The 23,056-nt window shown below is 42.9% G+C and overlaps 1 protein-coding gene across 5 annotated transcripts in view; it reads left to right on the top strand.

The window, feature by feature from the left end:
- The window catches only part of LOC110503217 (1-phosphatidylinositol 4,5-bisphosphate phosphodiesterase eta-1-like), a 136,528-nt gene that overhangs the window by 90,177 nt on the left and 23,295 nt on the right, over nt 1–23,056 (top strand). For all 5 annotated transcript variants that reach the window (XR_005039338.1, XM_036961459.1, XM_036961456.1 and 2 more), the window contains 10 exons: nt 5,443–5,550; nt 9,132–9,284; nt 15,575–15,637; nt 16,775–16,869; nt 18,178–18,275; nt 19,069–19,248; nt 19,573–19,680; nt 20,052–20,176; nt 20,316–20,400; nt 21,644–21,790. Coding sequence is in view for 4 of the 5 variants with exons in the window: in XM_036961459.1 (XP_036817354.1) it covers nt 5,443–5,550; nt 9,132–9,284; nt 15,575–15,637; nt 16,775–16,869; nt 18,178–18,275; nt 19,069–19,248; nt 19,573–19,680; nt 20,052–20,176; nt 20,316–20,400; nt 21,644–21,790 (1,162 nt within the window). In the remaining variant the exon portion in view is untranslated. The remainder of the gene's footprint in view (nt 1–5,442; nt 5,551–9,131; nt 9,285–15,574; nt 15,638–16,774; nt 16,870–18,177; nt 18,276–19,068; nt 19,249–19,572; nt 19,681–20,051; nt 20,177–20,315; nt 20,401–21,643; nt 21,791–23,056) is intronic.

Consider the following 23,056-nt stretch of genomic DNA (forward strand, 5'->3'; position numbering starts at 1 on the left):
AGAGTGGAGAGAGAGAGAGACAGAGATAGAGAGAGATACAGAGAGAGATAGAGAGAATGAAATGTAAAATATCAGTGAAAGAGTCTAATGTATAGGATTTGTCCTCGTAGGACACGTCACTGCACTCTATACTCTTCTGTAAACTGATCATCTCTGTATGCTCGTCGCAAGATCCACTGGTTGGTGCTTTTTTATAAAACCCTCTTAGCCCTAAATCCCCCTATCTGAGACATCTACTGCAGCCATCATCCTCCACATACAACATCCGTTCTGCCAGTCACATTATTTTCATTGTCCCCAAAGCACACACATCCCTGGGTCGCTCGTATTTTCAGTTTGCTGCAGCTAGCGACTGGGACAAGCTGCAACAAACACTCAAACTGCACAGTTTTATCTCAATTTCTTAATTCAAGGACTAAATCATCGACACTCTTACTGACAGTTGTGTCTGCTTTGCGTGGTGTATTCTTGTCTCTACCTCGTCCGACGTCTCGAATTCAGGATGGATTGAACGGAGTATGCCAGGGCCCCCTCGATGTCCAGAGGAGGAACCTCCGGCACCGCAGCTTCCTGGAGCGGGCTAGCCACCACCGGCCTGAGGAGAGACACATGTAACGAGGGGTTAATGCGGTAATCAGGGGGAAGCTGTAACCAATAACATACCTCGTTCACTCTCCTCAGGACTTTAAATGGCCCCACAAACTTCGGACCCAGCTTCCGACAGGGCAGGCGAAGGGGCAGGTTCCAACTTTCTGGCGCAGCACGGCGCGCTGAAGATGGACATGGACGGCGTCCCATGTCTCCTCCGCACGCCGGAACCAGTCATCCACCGCAGGAGCTTTGGTCTGATTCTGATGCCAAGGAGCCAGAACCGGCTGATACCCCAACACACACTGTAAGGGAGAGAGGTTAGTGGAAGAGTGGCAGAGCGAGTTCTGGGCAATATTTGCCCAGGGCACGAACGCTTCCCACTCCCCCGGCCGGTCCTGGCAATAAGACCTCAGAAACCTACCCACATCCTGGTTAACTCTCTCCACCTGCCCGTTACTCTCGGGGTGAAAACCTGAGGTAAGGCAGACCGACACCCCCAGACGTTCCATGAACGCCCTCCAGACCCTCGAAGTAAACTGGGCACCCCGATCAGACACAATATCCTCAGGCACCCCATAGTGCCGGAAGACATGAGTCAACAAGACCTCCGCAGTCTGTAGGGCCATAGGGAGACCAGGCAAAGGGAGGAGACGACAGGACTTAGAAAAACGATCCACAACGACCAGGATCGTGGTGTTTCCGGATACGCACCAGGATGTATGCGCTCCTGAGATCCAGTTTTGTGAAGAAGCGCGCCCCGTGCATTGACTCAATTGCCGTGGCGATAAGCGGGTAACTGTACCTCACCGGGATTTTATTGAGACCTCGATAATCAATGCGAGGAGACGGGTGAAGTGGATGACCGAATGTATCCCTGACGCAGGGATTCTGAGAAATATGTCTCCATAGCCACCGTCTTCACTTGCAACAGGGGATACACATGACTCCTGGGAAGTGTCTACCAGGAGATTTATCGCACAATCCCCCCGTAAATGGGGTGATAATTGAGTCGCCTTCTTTTTACAGAAGGTGAGAGCCAAATTGGCATATTTGGGGGGGATGCGCACAGTGGAGACCTGGTCTGGGCTTTCCACCATAGTGGCACCAACGGAAACCCCTCCACACCTCCCCGAGCAATCTCACGACCACCCAGTGAGAGCCCTCTGTTGCCATGAAATAGTGGGGTTATGATGAGCCAACCAGGGAAGGCCCAGTACCACGGGAAACGCAGAAGAGTCAATGAGAAACAGCCTGGGTTTTACTTTTGGTTTGTGGGTGTTTGTTTCCGTGTTTGGGCCACACGGTACTGTTTCAGTTTTTGTAAATTCACGTCATTGTTTTGATTCAGTGTTCAGTGCTTTCTTTCATTAAAATCATCGTGAACACTTAACACGCTGCGCTTTGGTCCGATCCTTCCTCCTCCTCAGATGAAGAGGAGGAAATCCATTACAGAAACACCCACCACAAGAGGACCAAGCAGAGTGGTAATGGGCAGCAGCAGCAGCGGCCGAAAACACAAGACTCCTGGACTTGGGAGGAGATTTTGGATGGCAAGGGACCCTGGGCACAAGCAGGGGAATATCGCCGCCCTAAAGCAGAGCTGGAGGCAGCGAAAGCGGAGAGGCGCCGGTATGAGGAGGCAGAACGGCAGCGCGGCTGGAAGCACGAGAGGTAGCCCCAAAAATGTATTGGGGGAGTGTGGCTAAGTCAGGTAGGAGACCGTAGCCAACTCCCCGTGCTTACCAGAGAGCGAGAGGGACCAGGCAGGCACCGTGTTATGCGGTGGAGCGCACGGTGTCCCCGGTGCGTGTGCATAGCCCGGTGCGGTATATGCCAGCTCCTCGTATCGGCCGGGCTAGAGTGGGCATCGAGCCAGGTGCCATGAAACCGGCTCTACGCATCTGGTCTACAGTGCGTCTCCTCGGGCCGGCGTACAAGGCACCAGCCTTACGCATGGTGTCCCCGGTTCACCAGCACAGCCCAGTGCGGGCTATTCCACCTCGCCCCACTGGCCTGGTTACGGGGAGCATTCAACCAGGTAAGGTTGGGCAGGCTCGGTGCTCAAGAGCTCCAGTGCGCCTTCACGGTCCCGCCTATCCGGTGCCACCTCCACGCACCAACCCTCCGGTGGCAGCCCCCCGCACAGGCTGTCTTTCCGTCTTCTTCCTACAGGTGCTCCCGCCTGTCCAGTGCTTTCAGAGTCTTCCTCCTGCCCAGCATTGTCAGAGTCTCACGTCTGTCCTGAGCTGCCAGAGTCTCCCGTCTGTCCTGAGCCGCCAGTGTCTCCCGTCTGTCCTGAGCTGCCAGAGCCGACCGTCTGTCCTGAGCCGCCAGATCCGCCCGTCTGTCCTGAGCCGCCAGATCCGCCAGTCTGTCCTGAGCCACCAGAGCCGCCAGTCTGTCCTGAGCCGCCAGAGCCGCCAGTCTGTTCTGAGCCGCCAGAGCCGCCAGTCTGTCCTGAGCCGCCAGAGCCACCAGTCTGTCCTGAGCCGCCAGAGCCGCCAGTCTGTCCTGAGCCGCCAGTCTGTCCTGAGCCGCCAGAGCCGCAAGTCAGCCAGGAGCCGCCAGTCAGCCAGGAGCCGTCAGCCAGCCAGGAGCCGCCAGAGCCGTCAGTCAGCCAGGAACCACCAGAGCCATCAGTCAGCCAGGCGATGCCAGAATCGCCCTTCACTCCGGAGCTGCCGGAGTCTCCCGCTTGTCCGGAGCTGCCGGAGTCTCCCGCCTGTCCGGAGCTGCCGGAGTCTCCCGCCTGTCCGGCGCTGCCGGAGTCTCCCGCCTGTCCAGCGCTGCCGGTACATTCAGCTTTTACAAAAAACAAGTAGTGATGCATGTCAATCTTGGGACGGCAGGGTAGCCTAGTGGTTAGAGCGTTGGACTAGTAACTGAGAGTTTGCAAGTTCAAATCCCCAAGCTGACAAGTTACAAAACTGTCATTCTGCCCCTGAACAGGAAGTTAACCCGGCCGATACGAGGAGCTGGCATATACCGCACAGGGCTATGCACACGCACCGGGGACACCGTGCGCTCCACCGCATAACACGGTGCCTGCACGGTCCATCATTGAAAATAAGAATTTGTTCTTAACTGATTTGCCTAGTTAAATAAAGGAAAAATAAAATCTCTCTTCCTCTTTGAGCCATGAGAGATTAATGTTAGCTCTCCGTGTACTTTTAAGGGCCAGCCGTGCTGACCTGTTCTGAGCCAATTGTAACTTTCCTAAGTCCCTCTTTGTGGCACCTGACCACACTACAGAACAGTTGTCCAGGTGCGACAAAACTAGAGCCTGTATGACCTGCCTTGTTGATACGGCTGTTAAGAAGGCAGAGCAACGCTTTATCATTGACATCCTTCTCCCCATTTTAGCTACTATTGTATCAATATGTTTTGATCATGACAGTTTACAATCCAGGCAGTTTAGTCACCTCAACTTGCACAATTTCCACGTTATTCATTACGAGATTTAGTTGAGGTTTAGGGTTTAGGGTTTAGGGAATGATTTATCTCAAATACCAGTTAGTTTTGGAAATATTTAGGACTGTTGCAGTCATTTCAGTCGCTGTAGCAGCTGACGTATATAGTGTTGAGTCATCTACAAACATAGACACACAGGCTTTACTCAAAAACATGTCTTTAGTAAAGATTGAAAAAAGTAAGTGGCCTAAACAGCTGCCCTGGGGAATTCCTGATTGTACCTGGATTATGTTTTAGAGGCTTTCATTAAAGAACATTCTCTGTGTTCTGTTAGACGGGTAACTCTTTATCCACATTATAGCAGAGGGTGTAAAGCCATAACACATATGTTTTTCCAGAAGCAGACTATGATCAATAATGTCAAAGGCTGCACTGAAGTCTAACAAGACAGCCCCCACAATCATTTTATCATCGATTTCTCTCAGCCAATCATCAGGCATTTGTGTAACTGCTGTGCTTGTTGAATGTCCTTCCCTATTAGTGTGCTGGAAGTCTGTTGTCAATTTGTTTACTAAAAAATAGCATGGTATCACAATTTTCAAACACAATTTTTTCAAACATTTTTCTAACCGGTTGATTGGTTGGCTATTTGAGCCAGTAAAGGGGGCTTTAATATTCGTAAGTTGCGGAATGACTTTAGCTTCCCTCCAAGCCTGGGGGCACAAATTTTCTAGTAGGCTTAAATTGAAGATATGGCAAATAGGAGTGGCAATATCGTCCCCTATTATCCTCAGTAATTTTCCATCCAGATTTTCAGACATCGGTGGCTTGTCATTGTTAATAGACAACAATAATGTTTTCATTTCTTCCACACTGACTTTACATAATTCAAAAGTACAATTCTTGTCTTTCATAATTTGGTCAGATATACTTGAATGTATAGTGTCACAGTTTGTTGCTGTCATACCTAAGTTTGCTTATCTTGCCAATGAAAAAGTAATTAAAGTAGTTGCCAATATCAGTGGGTTTTGTGATGAATGAGCCATCTGATTCAATGAACGATGGAGCCGAGTTAACTTTTTTCCCAAAATGTAATTCAACGTGCTGCAAAGATTTTTACTATTGTTTGAGATGATATGTTTGCGAAAGACTCCTGACTTCCTGTCTGAGTGGGCAGTAATGCTCCAGGTTTAGCTGGAGGCGTCATCATGTACATGTAACAGATGTGTTCCTGTTATTGTGTTACATCCTCCATATGGTTCATACGATAAAGATGAGCCAAACACGCACCTTTCTCTCTCTCTCTCTCTCTCTCTCTCTCTTGCTCTCTCTCTGTCTCTCTCTCTATCTTTGTCTCTCTCTCTCTCTGTCTCTCTCTCTCTCTCTCTCTCTCTCTCTCTCTCTCTCTCTCTCTCTCTCTCTCTCTCTCTCTCTCTCCAGGGGAAGCGGCTCCCTCTGTACCTGTCTATAGACGTTGAGGAGGGGGAGGTGTCAGATGATGACAGTGCTGACGAGATTGAGGACGACTTTAAACTGAAGAACAGCAATGTAAGTTGCAACAGGTCAAAGTCATGTTCTGACATGCAACTGTATCCATTTCACACCTACATTACAGTAATGGCTGGTGACTGGTACGAAGGCCTGTCCATTAATCAGTGTGTTCTCGCTGTGTCAGAGACAGGCCATGTAATGGACTTTTAATTTCATTTGTTTTGTTTATCCTTTATTTTACTCAAAAACATGTCTTTAGTAAAGATTGAAAAAAGATTGCGAAAGTATTCGGCCCCCTTGAACTTTGCGACCTTTTGCCACATTTCAGGCTTCAAACATAAAGATATAAAACTGTATTTTTTTGTGAAGAATCAACAACAAGTGGGACAAAATTGATGGGAAGATGGATGGAGCCAAATACAGGACCATTCTGGAAGAAAACCTGATGGAGTCTGCAAAAGACCTGAGACTGGGACGGAGATTTGTCTTCCAACAAGACAATGATCCAAAACATAAAGCAAAATCTACAATGGAATGGTTCAAAAATAAACATATCCAGGTGTTAGAATGGTCAAGTCAAAGTCCAATCCAATCGAGAATCTGTGGAAAGAACTGAAAACTGTTGTTTACAAATGCTCTCCATCCAACCTCACTGAGCTCGAGCTGTTTTGCAAGGAGGAATGGGAAAAAAAATTCAGTCTCTCGATGTGCAAAACTGATAGAGACATACCCCAAGCGACTTACAGCTGTAATCGCAGCAAAAGGTGGCGTTACAAAGTATTAACTTAAGGGGGCTGAATAATTTTGCACGCCCAATTTTTCAGTTTTTGATTTGTTAAGAAAGTTTGAAATATCCAATAAATGTCGTTCCACTTCATGATTGTGTCCCACTTGTTGTTGATTCTTCACAAAAAAATACAGTTTTATATCTTTATGTTTGAAGCCTGAAATGTGGCAAAAGGTCGCAAAGTTCAAGGGGGCCGAATACTTTCGCAAGGCACTGTATATATAGCATCCAGCATCCCAGAGTCGCCTCTTCACTGTTGACGTTGAGACTGGTGTTTTGTGGGTACTATTTAATGAAGCTGCCAGTTGAGGACTTGTGAGGCATCTGTTTCTCGAACTAGACCATCTAATGTACTTGTCCTCTTGCTCAGTTGTGCACCGGGGCCTCCCACTCCTCTTTCTATTCTGGTTAGAGCCAGTTTGCTCTGTCCTGTACAAGATCATCAGTTTCTTGGCAATTTCTTGCATGGAATAGCGTTCGTTTCTGACGAGTTTCAGAAGAAAGGTCTTTGTTTCTGGCCATTTTTAGCCTGTAGTCGAACCCACAAATGCTGATGCTCCAGGTACTCAACTAGTCTAAAGAAGTTTTATTACTTCTTTAATCAGAAGAACAGTTTTCAGCTGTGTTAACATAATTGCAAAATGGTTTTCTAATGATCAATAAGCCTTTTAAAATGATCAACTTGGATTAGCTTACACAACATGCCATTGGAACACAGGAGTGATGGTTGCTGATAATGGGCCTCTGTACGCCTATGTAGATATTCCATAGTACATAGTCATTTACAACATTAACAATGTCTACACTGTATTTCTGATCAATTTGATGTTATTTTAATGGACAAAAAATTGGCTTTTCTTTAAAAACAAGGACATTTGTAAGTGACCCCAAACTTTGATCAAAATCAAAAGTAACAGTGGCCACCAGCTGCATTAAGTACTGCAGTGCATCTCCTCCTCATGGACTGCACCAGATTTGCCAGTTCTTACTGTGAGATGTTAGCCCACTCTTCCACCAAGGCACCTGCAAGTTCCAGGACATTTCTGGGGGGAATGGCCCTAGCCCTCACCCTCCGATCCAACAGGTCCCAGACCTGCTCAATGGGATTGAGATCTGGGCTCTTCGCTGGCCATGGCAGAACACTGACATTCCTGTCTTGCAGGAAATCACTCACAGAATGAGCAGTATGGCTGGTGGCATTGACATGCTGGAGGGTCATGTCAGGATGAGCCTGCAGGAAGGGTACCACATGAGGGAGGAGGATGTCTTCCCTGTAATGCACAGCATTGATTGCCTGCAATGACAACAAGCTCAGTCCGATGATGCTGTGAGACACCGCCCCAGACCATGACGGACCCTCCACCTCCAAATCGATCTCGCTCCAGAGTACAGGCCTCGGTGTAACTCTCATTCCTTCGACGATAAACGCGAATCCGACCATCACCCCTGGTGAGACAAAACCGCAATGCGTCAGGGAAGAGCACTTTTTTCCAGTCCTGTCTAGTCCAGCGACTGTGGGTTTGTGCCCATAGGTGACGATGTTGCCGGTGATGTCTGGTGAGGACCTGCCTTACAACAGGCCTACAAGCCCTCGGTCCAGCCTCTCTCAGTCTATTGCGGACAGTCTGAGCACTGATGGAGGGATTGTGCGTTGCTGGTGTAACTCGGGCAGTTGTTGTTGCCATCCTGTACCTGTCCCGCAGGTGTGATGTTCGGATGTACCGATCCTGTGCAGGATCCTGTTCAGTGAACTCCTTCAAGGTGAAGCTGGTTGAGAGAATGCCAAGCTTGTGGAAAGTTGTCATGAAGGCAAATGGTGGCTACTTTGAAGAATCTAAAATATAAATATATTTTGATTTGTTTAACACTTGTTTGGTTACTACATGATTCCATATGTGTTATTTCATAGTTTTGATGTCTTCACTATTATTCTACAAAGTAGAAAATGAAGAAAAACCCTTGAATGAGTAGGTGTGTCCAAACTTCTGACACGTACTGGATGTTTTAATCGATATTATAAGTCATAGTATCAATATAATATCGTCCAAAAATAATATTGCGATATGTACAGTAACTCAATCACAACCTTGAATTCACTGCACTAATACGACTGTAAGCCCTGTTTGACCGAGTTGTGTTTGAGACTAATTCATGTTTAATGAGCTTATCGCAGACACAGCGTGTGTGTGTGTGTGTTTAACAATTCCAATGAAGTGAATTATTAGCTTTATTATACAATACACCTAAACAAACGAGACTGGAAAAGCAAGAGGAAATGGAGATATGATTTCCCTCTAATTCATTCCTGATTAAGTTCTTACATCTGAATCCTATCATAAAATGGACTGATAAATAAGTTATAAATATGTGATGAATATGTTATATTTCCTTCAATCCCAGTGAGGAGAGGGTGATATGTACAGCACCAGTCAAAAGTGTAGACACATCGTTTTACTATGTTCTACTTTGTAGAATAATAGTGATGAGATCAAAACTAGGAAATAACACATATGCCTGTCTGTCTGTCTGTCTGTCTGTCTGTCTGTCTGTCTGTCTGTCTCTACTGGTAGCACTGCCAGGACTACACTAATGACCTGGTGTATTCAACCAGGGACAGATGGGTTTAGAACCAATTCATCATCAACTCATCTCTCTCTCTCTCTGTCGTTCTCTCTCTCTCTCTCTCTCTCTCTCTCTCTCCCCATCGCTCTCTGTCGTTCTCTCTCTCTCTCTCTCTCTCTGTCGTTCTCTCTCCCTCCCTCTCTCTCTCTCTCTCTCTCTCTCTCTCTCTCTCTCTCTCTCTCTCTCCCTCCCCCCATCTCTCTCCTTCCCTTCCTCTTCCCTCCTTCAGAGTAATGGTAACCATCAAGTAGAAAGTTACATTAGGAAGAAGCTCGACTGTCTTTTGAAGGAGTCTCAGATCGGAGACAAGGAGGACACAGACAGCTTCAGCATCAGAGCCTTGCTCAGAGCCACACACGTAGGCCTGCAGAAGAACCTAACGGTACACATACACACACACACACACACACACACACACACACACACACACACACACACACACACACACACACACACACACACACACACACACACACACACACACACACACACAGCTGATCCCAAAGGGAACTTCTCACCCGAGCTGGTAGGTCTTCCATTGAATGCAGAGAAATAATACGTTGTTAGTGAGAGAAAAATGTCTGCAGTGTCTCTTTTATTAATATTTAATTTCCCTGCCTCTGCTGATTGTATTTTCAGATTAATAGGTCTCTAAACATCAATTTTAATGCGGTGTGTCTAACATTATGAGCAGGGAGTTCCTATACTCCTCATTCTCCCCCTCTCTCCTCCTCTCCCTCTCTCCCTCCTTCACACACGTACCAGTTAATGGCTTGGTGTCTGTTGATTGTCCTCTAGCTACAGTCTGCTAATGAGGCTTCGATAAATCAAAGAGACAGAAATGAAATCAAAATCAAATGTTATTGGTCGCTTACACATATTTATCAGATGTTATTGTGGGTGTAGCAAAATATTTATGTTCCAACAGTGCAGTAGTATCTAACAATACAAAACAATACATGCAACAAAAAACAAGGAATTAAGAAATATAGAAATATTAGAACGAGCAATGTCAGAATCCTAGAGTATAAATGTATACATGTATATGATGGTGTGTATAGACATAGACAGTATATGAATAGATAAAGGTAAAGACATAGACAGTATATGAATAGATAAAGGTATAGACAGTATATGAATAGATAAAGGTATAGACATAGACAGTATATGAATAGATATAGACATAGACAGTATATGAATAGATATAGACATAGACAGTATATGAATAGATAAAGGTATAGACAGTATATGAATAGATAAAGATATAGACATAGACAGTATATGAATAGATAAAGGTATAGACATAGACAGTATATTAATAGATGAAGGTATAGACATAGACAGTATATGAATAGATATAGACATAGACAGTATATGAATAGATAAAGGTATAGACATAGACAGTATATGAATAGATTAAGGTATAGACATAGACAGTATATGAATAGATAAAGATATAGACAGTATATGAATAGATAAAGATATAGACAGTATATGAATAGATAAAGGTATAGACAGTATATGAATAGATAAAGCTATAGACAGTATATGAATAGATAAAGATATAGACATAGACAGTATATGAATAGATAAAGACATAGACAGTATATGAATAGATAAAGATATAGACAGTATATGAATAGATTAAGATAAAGACATAGACAGTATATGAATAGATAAAGGTATAGACATAGACAGTATATTAATAGATAAAGGTATAGACATAGACAGTATATGAATAGATAAAGGTATAGACATAGACAGTATATGAATAGATAAAGATATAGACAGTATATGAATAGATTAAGATATAGACATAGACAGTATATGAATAGATAAAGGTATAGACAGTATATGAATAGATAAAGGTATAGACATAGACAGTATATGAATAGATAAAGGTGTAGACATAGACAGTATATGAATAGATAAAGATATAGACAGTATATGAATAGATTAAGATATAGACATAGACAGTATATGAATAGATAAAGATATAGACATAGACAGTATATGAATAGATAAAGGTATAGACAGTATATGAATAGATAAAGGTATAGACAGTATATTAATAGATAAAGGTATAGACAGTATATGGATAGATAAAGATATAGACAGTATATGAATAGATAAAGATATAGACAGTATATGAATAGATAAAGGTATAGACAGTATATGAATAGATAAAGGTATAGACATAGACAGTATATGAATAGATAAAGGTATAGACATAGACAGTATATGAATAGATAAAGGTATAGACATAGACAGTATATGAATAGATAAAGGTATAGACAGTATATGAATAGATAAAGGTATAGACATAGACAGTATATGAATAGATAAAGATATAGACATAGACAGTATATGAATAGATAAAGGTATAGACAGTATATGAATAGATAAAGGTATAGACAGTATATGAATAGATAAAGATATAGACATAGACAGTATATGAATATATAAAGGTATAGACAGTATATGAATAGATAAAGGTATAGACAGTATATGAATAGATAAAGGTATAGACAGTATATGAATAGATAAAGGTATAGACATAGACAGTATATGAATAGATAAAGGTATAGACATAGACAGTATATGAATAGATAAAGATATAGACATAGACAGTATATGAATAGATAAAGATATAGACATAGACAGTATATGAATAGATAAGGATATAGACAGTATATGAATAGATAAAGGTATAGACATAGACAGTATATGAATAGATAAAGGTATAGACATAGACAGTATATGAATAGATAAAGGTATAGACATAGACAGTATATGGATAGATGAAAGTATAGACATAGACAGTATATGAATAGATATAGACATAGACAGTATATGTATAGATGAAGGTATAGACATAGACAGTATATGAATAGATAAAGGTATAGACATAGACAGTATATGAATAGATAAAGGTATAGACATAGACAGTATATGAATAGATAAAGATATAGACATAGACAGTATATGAATAGATAAAGATATAGACATAGACAGTATATGAATAGATAAAGATATAGACATAGACAGTATATGAATAGATAAAGGTATAGACATAGACAGTATATGGATAGATGAAAGTATAGACATAGACAGTATATGAATAGATATAGACATAGACAGTATATGTATAGATGAAGGTATAGACATAGACAGTATATGAATAGATAAAGGTATAGACATAGACAGTATATGAATAGATAAAGATAAAGACATAGACAGTATATGAATAGATAAAGATATAGACAGTATATGAATAGATAAAGGTATAGACAGTATATGATTAGATAAAGGTATAGACAGTATATGAATAGATAAAGATAAAGACATAGACAGTATATGAATAGATAAAGGTATAGACATAGACAGTATATGAATAGATAAAGGTATAGACATAGACAGTATATGAATAGATAAAGATATAGACATAGACAGTATATGAATAGATAAAGATATAGACATAGACAGTATATGAATAGATAAAGATATAGACATAGACAGTATATGAATAGATAAAGGTATAGACATAGACAGTATATGGATAGATGAAAGTATAGACATAGACAGTATATGAATAGATATAGACATAGACAGTATATGTATAGATGAAGGTATAGACATAGACAGTATATGAATAGATAAAGGTATAGACATAGACAGTATATGAATAGATAAAGATAAAGACATAGACAGTATATGAATAGATAAAGATATAGACAGTATATGAATAGATAAAGGTATAGACAGTATATGATTAGATAAAGGTATAGACAGTATATGAATAGATAAAGGTATAGACATAGACAGTATATGAATAGATAAAGGTATAGACAGTATATGAATAGATTAAGGTATAGACAGTATATGATTAGATAAAGGTATAGACAGTATATGAATAGATAAAGATAAAGACATAGACAGTATATGAATAGATAAAGGTATAGACATAGACAGTATATGAATAGATAAAGGTATAGACAGTATATGAATAGATTAAGGTAAAGACATAGACAGTATATGAATAGATAAAGGTATAGACATAGATAGTATATGAATAGATATAGACATAGACAGTATATGAATAGATAAAGGTATAGACATAGATAGTATATGAATAGATATAGACATAGACAGTATATGAATAGATAAAGGTATAGACAGTATATGAATAGATTAAGGTATAGACATAGACAGTATATGAATAGATAAAGGTATAGACATAGACAGTATATGAATAGATAAAGGTATAGACAGTATATGAATAGATAAAGATATAGACAGTATATGAATAGATAAAGGTATAGACATAGACAGTATATGAATAGATAAAGGTATAGACAGTATATGAATAGATAAAGATATAGACAGTATATGAATAGATAAAGGTATAGACATAGACAGTATATGAATAGATAAAGGTATAGACATAGACAGTATATGAATAGATAAAGGTATAGACATAGACAGTATATGAATAGATAAAGGTATAGACATAGACAGTATATGAATAGATAAAGGTATAGACATAGACAGTATATGAATAGATAAAGGTATAGACATAGACAGTATATGAATAGATAAAGATATAGACATAGACAGTATATGAATAGATAAAGGTATAGACAGTATATGAATAGATAAAGATATAGACAGTATATGAATAGATAAAGATATAGACAGTATATGAATAGATAAAGGTATAGACATAGACAGTATATGAATAGATAAAGATATAGACAGTATATGAATAGATAAAGGTATAGACATAGACAGTATATGAATAGATAAAGATATAGACAGTATATGAATAGATAAAGGTATAGACATAGACAGTATATGAATAGATAAAGGTATAGACAGTATATGAATAGATAAAGATATAGACATAGACAGTATATGCATAGATAAAGGTATCGACATAGACAGTATATGAATAGATAAAGATATAGACAGTATATGAATAGATAAAGGTATAGACATAGACAGTATATGAATAGATAAAGGTATAGACATAGACAGTATATGAATAGATAAAGATATAGACATAGACAGTATATGAATAGATAAAGGTATAGACATAGACAGTATATGAATAGATAAAGGTATAGACAGTATATAAATAGATAAAGATAAAGACATAGACAGTATATGAATAGATAAAGGTATAGACATAGACAGTATATGAATAGATAAAGATATAGACATAGACAGTATATGAATAGATAAAGGTATAGACATAGACAGTATATGAATAGATAAAGGTATAGACATAGACAGTATATGAATAGATAAAGGTATAGACAGTATATGAATAGATAAAGGTATAGACATAGACAGTATATGAATAGATAAAGGTATAGACAGTATATGAATAGATTAAGGTATAGACAGTATATGAATAGATAAAGATATAGACAGTATATGAATAGATAAAGGTATAGACATAGACAGTATATGAATAGATAAAGGTATAGACATAGACAGTATATGAATAGATAAAGGTATAGACATAGACAGTATATGAATAGATAAAGGTATAGACAGTATATGAATAGATAAAGGTATAGACAGTATATGAATAGATAAAGATATAGACAGTATATGAATAGATAAAGGTATAGACATAGACAGTATATGAATAGATAAAGGTATAGATATAGACAGTATATGAATAGATAAAGGTATAGACATAGACAGTATATGAATAGATAAAGGTATAGACAGTATATGAATAGATAAAGATATAGACAGTATATGAATAGATAAAGGTATAGACATAGACAGTATATGAATAGATAAAGGTATAGATATAGACAGTATATGAATAGATAAAGGTATAGACATAGACAGTATATGAATAGATAAAGGTATAGACATAGACAGTATATGAATAGATAAAGGAATAGACAGTATATGAATAGATAAAGATATAGACAGTATATGAATAGATTAAGGTATAGACATAGACAGTATATGAATAGATATAGACATAGACAGTATATGAATAGATAAAGGTATAGACAGTATATGAATAGATATAGACATAGACAGTATATGAATAGATAAAGGTATAGACAGTATATGAATAGATAAAGATATAGACATAGACAGTATATGAATAGATAAAGGTATAGACAGTATATGAATAGATAAAGGTATAGACAGTATATGAATAGATAAAGACATAGACAGTATATGAATAGATAAAGGTATAGACAGTATATGAATAGATAAAGGTATAGACATAGACAGTATATGAATAGATAAAGATATAGACAGTATATGAATAGATAAAGGTATAGACAGTATATGAATAGATAAAGGTATAGACATAGACAGTATATGAATAGATAAAGGTATAGACAGTATATGAATAGATTAAGATATAGACATAGACAGTATATGAATAGATAAAGGTATAGACATAGACAGTATATGAATAGATAAAGGTATAGACATAGACAGTATATGAATAGATAAAGGTATAGACATAGACATTATATGAATAGATAAAGGTATAGACATAGACAGTATATGAATAGATAAAGGTATAGACATAGACAGTATATGAATAGATAAGCAGTAACAAACCACAAGCACTGTTTCTCAGCTTCTCATGTGGCGTATTTCGTTTGTACCTGTTTGCCCCTCTAGAATCACAAAGAGGGTCTTAAAAAATCCCAAAGTCGATCCTTCATCAGCAACCTAAAGCAAAAGGTGAGATCATCTCTGAACTTTCATGATCACGTTTTGCCCGTTACAGACATCAGGATGTCCTACCAGATGTATTTATTTTACCTTTATTTAACTAGGCAAGTCAGTTAAGAACAAATTCTTATTTTCAATGACGGCCTAGGAACAGTGGGTTAACTGCCTGTTCAGGGGCAGAACGACAGATTTGTACCTTGTCAGCTCGGGGATTTGAACTTCCGTTTACTAGTCCAACGCTCTAACCACTAGGCTACCTGCCGCCTCTACACTCTAACCACTAGGCTACCTGCCGCCTCTACACTCTAACCACTAGGCTACCTGCCTCCTCTACACTCTAACCACTAGGCTACCTGCCTCCTCTACACTCTAACCACTAGGCCACCTGCCTCCTCTACACTCTAACCACTAGGCTACCTGCCGCCTCTACACTCTAACCACTAGGCTACCTGCCGCCTCTACACTCTAACCACTAGGCTACCTGCCGCCTCTACACTCTAACCACTAGGCTACCTGCCTCCTCTACACTCTAACCACTAGGCTACCTGCCGCCTCTACACTCTAACCACTAGGCTACCCTGCCGCCCCAGATGGTCATGTAGGGTGGCGGGTAGCCTAGTGGTTAGAGTGTAGGGACGGCGGGTAGCCTAGTGGTTAGAGTGTAGGGACGGCGGGTAGCCTAGTGGTTAGAGCGTTGGACTAGTAACCCAAATTAAATGACTTGCCTAGTTAAATATAGTCTATTTTTATTTTTTTATGTATCTTTTGCTTGTCAAATATCTTTGTCCACAATATCCAGATCCTGACTTTGTAATGTTTGTGCTGGCTCAGGTCTGCCATTGTAAAAGTCCTTTCTATAAATACATTAAGGAATTAAGGAATGAAATTACTATTATTATTATAATTATTATTATTTTTATTTTTTTGTGTGTTAAATTGCCAATTGGCAACCTTATGGTATTAACCACATGTGTTCAAGAGAAGGATGTTGAAACTGGGTGATGCTACTGGGAATTATCTGTATGTGTGCGTGTGTGTGTGTATATGTATATGTGTGTGTGTGTGTATATGTATATGTGTGTGTGTGTGTAAATGTATATGTGTGTGTGTGTGTGTGTGTGTTTGTTTGTTTCTCTCCCCCTGCAGAGACACTCTAAGTCCAAGCTGAAGTCCCAGAGTATGGATGGAGAACAGGAAGGACAGGAGACCTCTGGGAGAGAGGCGGGAGGACATATCACCAGGTCAGCTCTCATTGGCTCTCTCCTCATTCTGACCCATGCTCAGGGCTAAATCTACCTAGAGATATGCGTTGATGACTCAAACTTTCACACATAAATAATGCGTTTCGTCATAGGTAACTTTGTGTGAAATGACATGCATTGACTTCAGTATTAGTGAGTTAGGGTTTGTGATGTGTCTTCTGTTCAGCCAGCTCAAACCCTGCTATACCTGACAGAAAAGAGAACTGCTGCCTGGAGCAACATCCACTCATGTGTTTGAAGGGCCCAAAAGATTTCTTAAGTGCCCTAAATCTTCTTTGAAGTGTCCATTCAATGACCCTAACCAGGCTTTGAAGTGCCCTCAGGTTTGGTGACCAAGTGAAAGGTTTCTCCACAGAGAAACATGCTGTACAGAAAGGAACATATTGTTCTGTCGGGGGTGTGTCTCATCTTCGTTGAATAGGCCACTGTGTGTGTGTGTGTGTGTGTGTGCTCGTGTGTGTGTGTGTGTGTGTGTGTGTGTGTGTGTGTGTGTGTGTGTGTGTGTGTGTGTGTGTGAAATATTAATACATTATGTATGTCTTCAGGAACAGTCACAGTTGCTTCAAGGCTCTTCCTGGGTGTGTGCGTGCGTGTGTGCGTGCGTGTATGTGTGTGTGTGTGTATTGTGGGCCTGCCTCCATATCCCTTTGCTGTCACTTTGATATGTCAATGAAAGCTCATTGTGTGCCTGTGTGCTCCCACTCTACATGTGTTCTGGTCTGTAGTAGATATATCCCTTTGATGCTCTTCACTGTGGTGTGTAAGCCATCACTATGATGGAACAGTCCTCTTCACTGTGGTGTGTAAGCCGCCATTGTGATGTAACACTCCACTTCACTGTGGTGTGTAAGCCGCCATTGTGATGTAACACTCCTCTTCACTGTGGTGTGTAAGCCATCACTATGATGGAACACTCCTCTTCACTGTGGTGTGTAAGCCATCACTATGATGGAACACTCCTCTTCACTGTGGTGTGTAAGCCGCCATTGTGATGTAACACTCCACTTCACTGTGGTGTGTAAGCCGCCATTGTGATGTAACACTCCACTTCACTGTGGTGTGTAAGCCGCCATTGTGATGTAACACTCCTCTTCACTGTGGTGTGTAAGCCATCACTATGATGGAACACTCCTCTTCACTGTGGTGTGGAAGCCGTCATTTTGATGGAACACTCTTTTTCGACACAGCTTCACATGCTGTCCTACTTTCTCCTTCTACCCTGCCTCCTTCCCCACTCTGTCTCTCCTTCCTCTCTCATACTCTTTCTGTGTTTTCTTCTTGCTGTAGGGGAGAGGGAAAAAGGAAGACGATTAAGCTGAGTAGAGATCTGTCAGACCTGGTGGTGTTCACTAACTCTGTGGCCTCTCCGGAGGGACTGGACGACTGTAAATAAACACACACTCCTACAAAACATCTGTCTCTCCCCCTTCCTCTCTCTCTGCCCCCCCTCTCTCTCTGCCCCCCCCCCCCCCCTCTCTCTCTCTCTCTCTACCCCTTCCCCTCTCTCTGCCCCCCCCCTCTCTCTCTGTCCCTCCCTCTCTCTCTTTCTACCCCTTCCTCTCTCTCTGTCCCCCCTCTCCCTCTCTCTCTCTCTCTCTCGCTCTCTCACTCTCCCTCTCTCTCTCCCCCTTCCTCTCTCTCTGCCCCCCCACTCTCTCTCTGTCCCTCCCTCTCTCTCTTTCTACCCCTTCCTCTCTCTCTGTCCCCCCTCTCCCTCTCTCTCTCTCTCTCTCGCTCTCTCTCTCTCCCTCTCTCTCTCCCCCTTCCTCTCTCTCTGTCCCTCCCCCCTCTCTCTCTCTTGCTCTTTCCCAAGCCCTAGGCCAATCCAGAAACAACCCCTAATCCCACCCATCAGCCTCTCTCTTCTCCCACCTCCGCTTCTCTCTCCCTATTCTCCCTCTCCTACTCTCCCTTCCACTCTATCCCTCCATCGCATCCTCTTCCCCCACCCCATTAATTATCTTTCTCCCTCTCCTACTCTCCCTTCCACTCTATCCCTCCATCGCGTCCTCTTCCCCCACCCCATTAATTATCTTTCTCTCTCCCTATTCTCCCTCTCCTACTCTCCCTTCCACTCTCTCTTTCTCTTTCATCTGTCCATCTCATTCTGCACTCACTGCTCAGCCATTTCTTTTTTTTTTCTCCTCTCTCATCCCTCTCTCTCCTCTCGTCTGTCAGGTACTCCGGGGAATGTTCTGTCGTTCAGTGAGACTCGTGCCCAGCAGCTAGTGAACCACAGAGCTGAGCGCTTCCTGTGTTTCAACCAGCGACAGCTGTCTAGAATTTACCCCTCAGCCTACCGTATAGACTCGTCCAACTTCAACCCTCAGCTCTACTGGAATGTGGGCTGTCAGCTGGGTAAGAAACAACACCTCTGAACGTTGTTATTGTCACGTTTTGTTGATGCTTCTTACATTTAAATAAATAAAAAAGTCAATAAATATAATGTTAGACAATACGCATCCCTGCCTGTCCGTCTACCTCCTTTCCTCCCCCACAGTCCTCCTGACCACTGGCAACGTTTCTCTCTCTCTCTCTCTGTGCCTGTGTCAAGTACCCTCTGTTGGGCCCTGTGCTCCACCACGCCTCCCTGTCCCCATGGACACACAGACAGAACCGCTGTGTGTATTTGGTCAGAGGATGAACAGACCGATAAATGTGTCCTAAATGTGTTTTCCTCAGTGGCTCTGAACTACCAGACAGAGGGTCGGATGATGCAGCTCAACAGAGCCAAGTTCATGGTGAACGGTGGCTGTGGCTACGCCCTCAAACCTCCACCCATGTGTAAAGGTACTGATACACACACAAACACACACAAACACAGCCACACACACACAAACACACACACACGCACGCACGCACGCACGCGCGCACGCACACACACACACACACAGACACACACACACACACACACACACACACACACACACACACACAGCCACACACACACACACACAAACACAGCCACACACACACACACACAAACACACACAAACACACACAAACACACACAAACACAGCCACACACACAAACACACACAAACACAGCCACACACACACACACACACACACACACACACACACACACACACACACACACACACACACACACACAGCAAGATAAGGAGTATATGTTCTGATTGGTTGGTTTACGGCTCCAGGCTCGTTCAACCCGTTCTGTGATGACCCCCTCCCTGCATATCCCAACAAACAGCTGGTACTGAAGATCATCAGTGGACAGCAGCTTCCCAAACCACCAGACTCTATGCTGGGGGACCGAGGAGAGGTATACACACACACACACAAAATCATTTTCTGCCAACATAATGGATAGCTTGCTCAATAACCTCAGGTTATACATCTGTTGCCACGCGTTATCGTAGTGTTGCTAAGCTGCTGTAACTCTGTTCCCTCTTCTGCTTCAGATCATTGACCCGTTTGTAGAGGTGGAGATCATCGGCCTGCCAGTGGACTGCTGCAAGGGGCAGACACGAGTAGTGGACGACAACGGTAAAACACACACACCGTCCACACACCCCCCTCTCTAGCCCTGCCCAACCCTCCTCTCTCCCCCTTCTGAACCCTCCTCTCTCCTACTGCTGAACCCTCCTCTCTCCCCCTTCTGAACCCTCCTCTCTCCCCCTTCTAAACCCTCCTCTCTCCCCCTTCTGAACCCTCCTCTCTCCCCCTTCTGAAACCTCCTCTCTCCCACTGCTGAGCCCTCCTCTCTCCCCCTTCTGAACCCTCCTCTCTCCCCCTTCTGAACCCTCGTCTCTCCTCTCTGAACCCTCCTCTCTCCCCCTTCTGAACCCTCCTCTCTCCCCCTTTTGAACCCTCCTCTCTCCCCCTGCTGAACCCTCCTCTCTCCCCCTTCTGAACCCTCCTCTCTCCCACTGCTGAGCCCTCCTCTCTCCCCCTTCTGAACCCTCGTCTCTCCCCCTTCTGAATCCTCGTCTCTCCCCCTGCTGAACCCTCCTCTCTCCCACTGCTGAACCCTCCTCTCTCCCCCTTCTGAACCCTCCTCTCTCCCCCTTCTGAACCCTCCTCTCTCCCCCTGCTGAGCCCTCCTCTCTCCCCCTTCTGAACCCTCCTCTCTCCCCCTTCTGAACCCTCCTCTCTCCCCCTTCTGAACCCTCCTCTCTCCCCCTTCTGAACCCTCCTCTCTCCCCCTTCTGAACCCTCCTCTCTCCCCCTGCTGAACCCTCCTCTCTCCCCCTGCTGAACCCTCATCTCTCCCCCTGCTGAACCCTCCTCTCTCCCACTGCTGAACCCTCCTCTCTCCCGCTGTTGATTCCTAGACAGAGTCATTGTGACCTGAACTGTCACCTAGACCCAGTCATCTGTTCTAAACACAGATGGCAGGTAGCAGGACAGTACAGGGTCAAACACACCATAGATGGCAGGCAGCAGGACAATACTGGGCCAAACACACCACATATGGCAGGCAGCAGGACAGTACTGGGCCAAACACACCACATATGGCAGGCAGCAGGGCAGTACTGGGCCAAACACACCACAGATGGCAGGCAGCAGGACAGTACTGGGCCAAACACACCACAGATGGCAGGCAGCAGGACAGTACTGGGCCAAACACACTCAATGTCAATGTTGTGTGTGTGTGTGTGTGTGTGGTGTGAGTGTATATTTGCGTGTGTTAGTGTGTGTGGTGTGGTGTGGTGTGTGTGTATATTTGCGTGTGTTAGTGTGTGTGGTGTGGTGTGGTGTGTACTCTGACACAGTGTGTGTTGTCCAGGTTTTAACCCCGTGTGGGAGGAGAACCTGTCCTTTACCCTCCACATGGCGGAGGTGGCTCTGGTGCGTTTCCTCGTCTGGGACCACGACCCCATCGGACGGGACTTTGTAGGCCAGAGGACCGTAGCCTTCGGCAGCCTGATGCCTGGTTAGTGAGTGTGGATGTGTAGCTTGCCTGTAGTTTTGTTTGAATAAAGTGAAAAAATAAATAAATAAATATAAATATATGACAACACAGCTCTTAGCTCCCTCAGTAGAGGCCTACTGGACAACACAGCTCTTAGCTCCCTCAGTAGATGTCTACTGGACAACACAGCTCTTAGCTCCCTCAGTAGATGTCTACTGGACAACACAGCTCTTAGCTCCCTCAGTAGATGTCTACTGGACAACACAGCTCTTAGCTCCCTCAGTAGATGTCTACTGGACAACACAGCTCTTAGCTCCCTCAGTAGAGGTCTACTGGACAACACAGCTCTTAGCTCCCTCAGTAGAGGCCTACTGGACAACACAGCTCTTAGCTCCCTCAGTAGAGGTCTACTGGACAACACAGCTCTTAGCTCCCTCAGTAGAGGCCTACTGGACAACACAGCTCTTAGCTCCCTCAGTAGATGTCTACTGGACAACACAGCTCTTAGCTCCCTCAGTAGATGTCTACTGGACAACACAGCTCTTAGCTCCCTCAGTAGATGTCTACTGGACAACACAGCTCTTAGCTCCCTCAGTAGATGTCTACTGGACAACACAGCTCTTAGCTCCCTCAGTAGATGTCTACTGGACAACACAGCTCTTAGCTCCCTCAGTAGATGTCTACTGGACAACACAGCTCTTAGCTCCCTCAGTAGAGGTCTACTGGACAACACAGCTCTTAGCTCCCTCAGTAGAGGCCTACTGGACAACACAGCTCTTAGCTCCCTCAGTAGATGTCTACTGGACAACACAGCTCTTAGCTCCCTCAGTAGAGGCCTACTGGACAACACAGCTCTTAGCTCCCTCAGTAGATGTCTACTGGACAACACAGCTCTTAGCTCCCTCAGTAGATGTCTACTGGACAACACAGCTCTTAGCTCCCTCAGTAGATGCCTACTGGACAACACAGCTCTTAGCTCCCTCAGTAGGTGTCTACTGGACAACACAGCTCTTAGCTCCCTCAGTAGATGCCTACTGGACAACACAGCTCTTAGCTCCCTCAGTAGATGTCTACTGGACAACACAGCTCTTAGCTCCCTCAGTAGATGTCTACTGGACAACACAGCTCTTAGCTCCCTCAGTAGATGTTTACTGGACAACACAGCTCTTAGCTCCCTCAGTAGATGTCTACTGGACAACACAGCTCTTAGCTCCCTCAGTAGATGCCTACTGGACAACACAGCTCTTAGCTCCCTCAGTAGATGTCTACTGGACAACACAGCTCTTA

This window comes from Oncorhynchus mykiss, chromosome 24 (assembly GCF_013265735.2).
Source record: "Oncorhynchus mykiss isolate Arlee chromosome 24, USDA_OmykA_1.1, whole genome shotgun sequence".
NCBI lineage: Eukaryota > Metazoa > Chordata > Actinopteri > Salmoniformes > Salmonidae > Oncorhynchus > Oncorhynchus mykiss.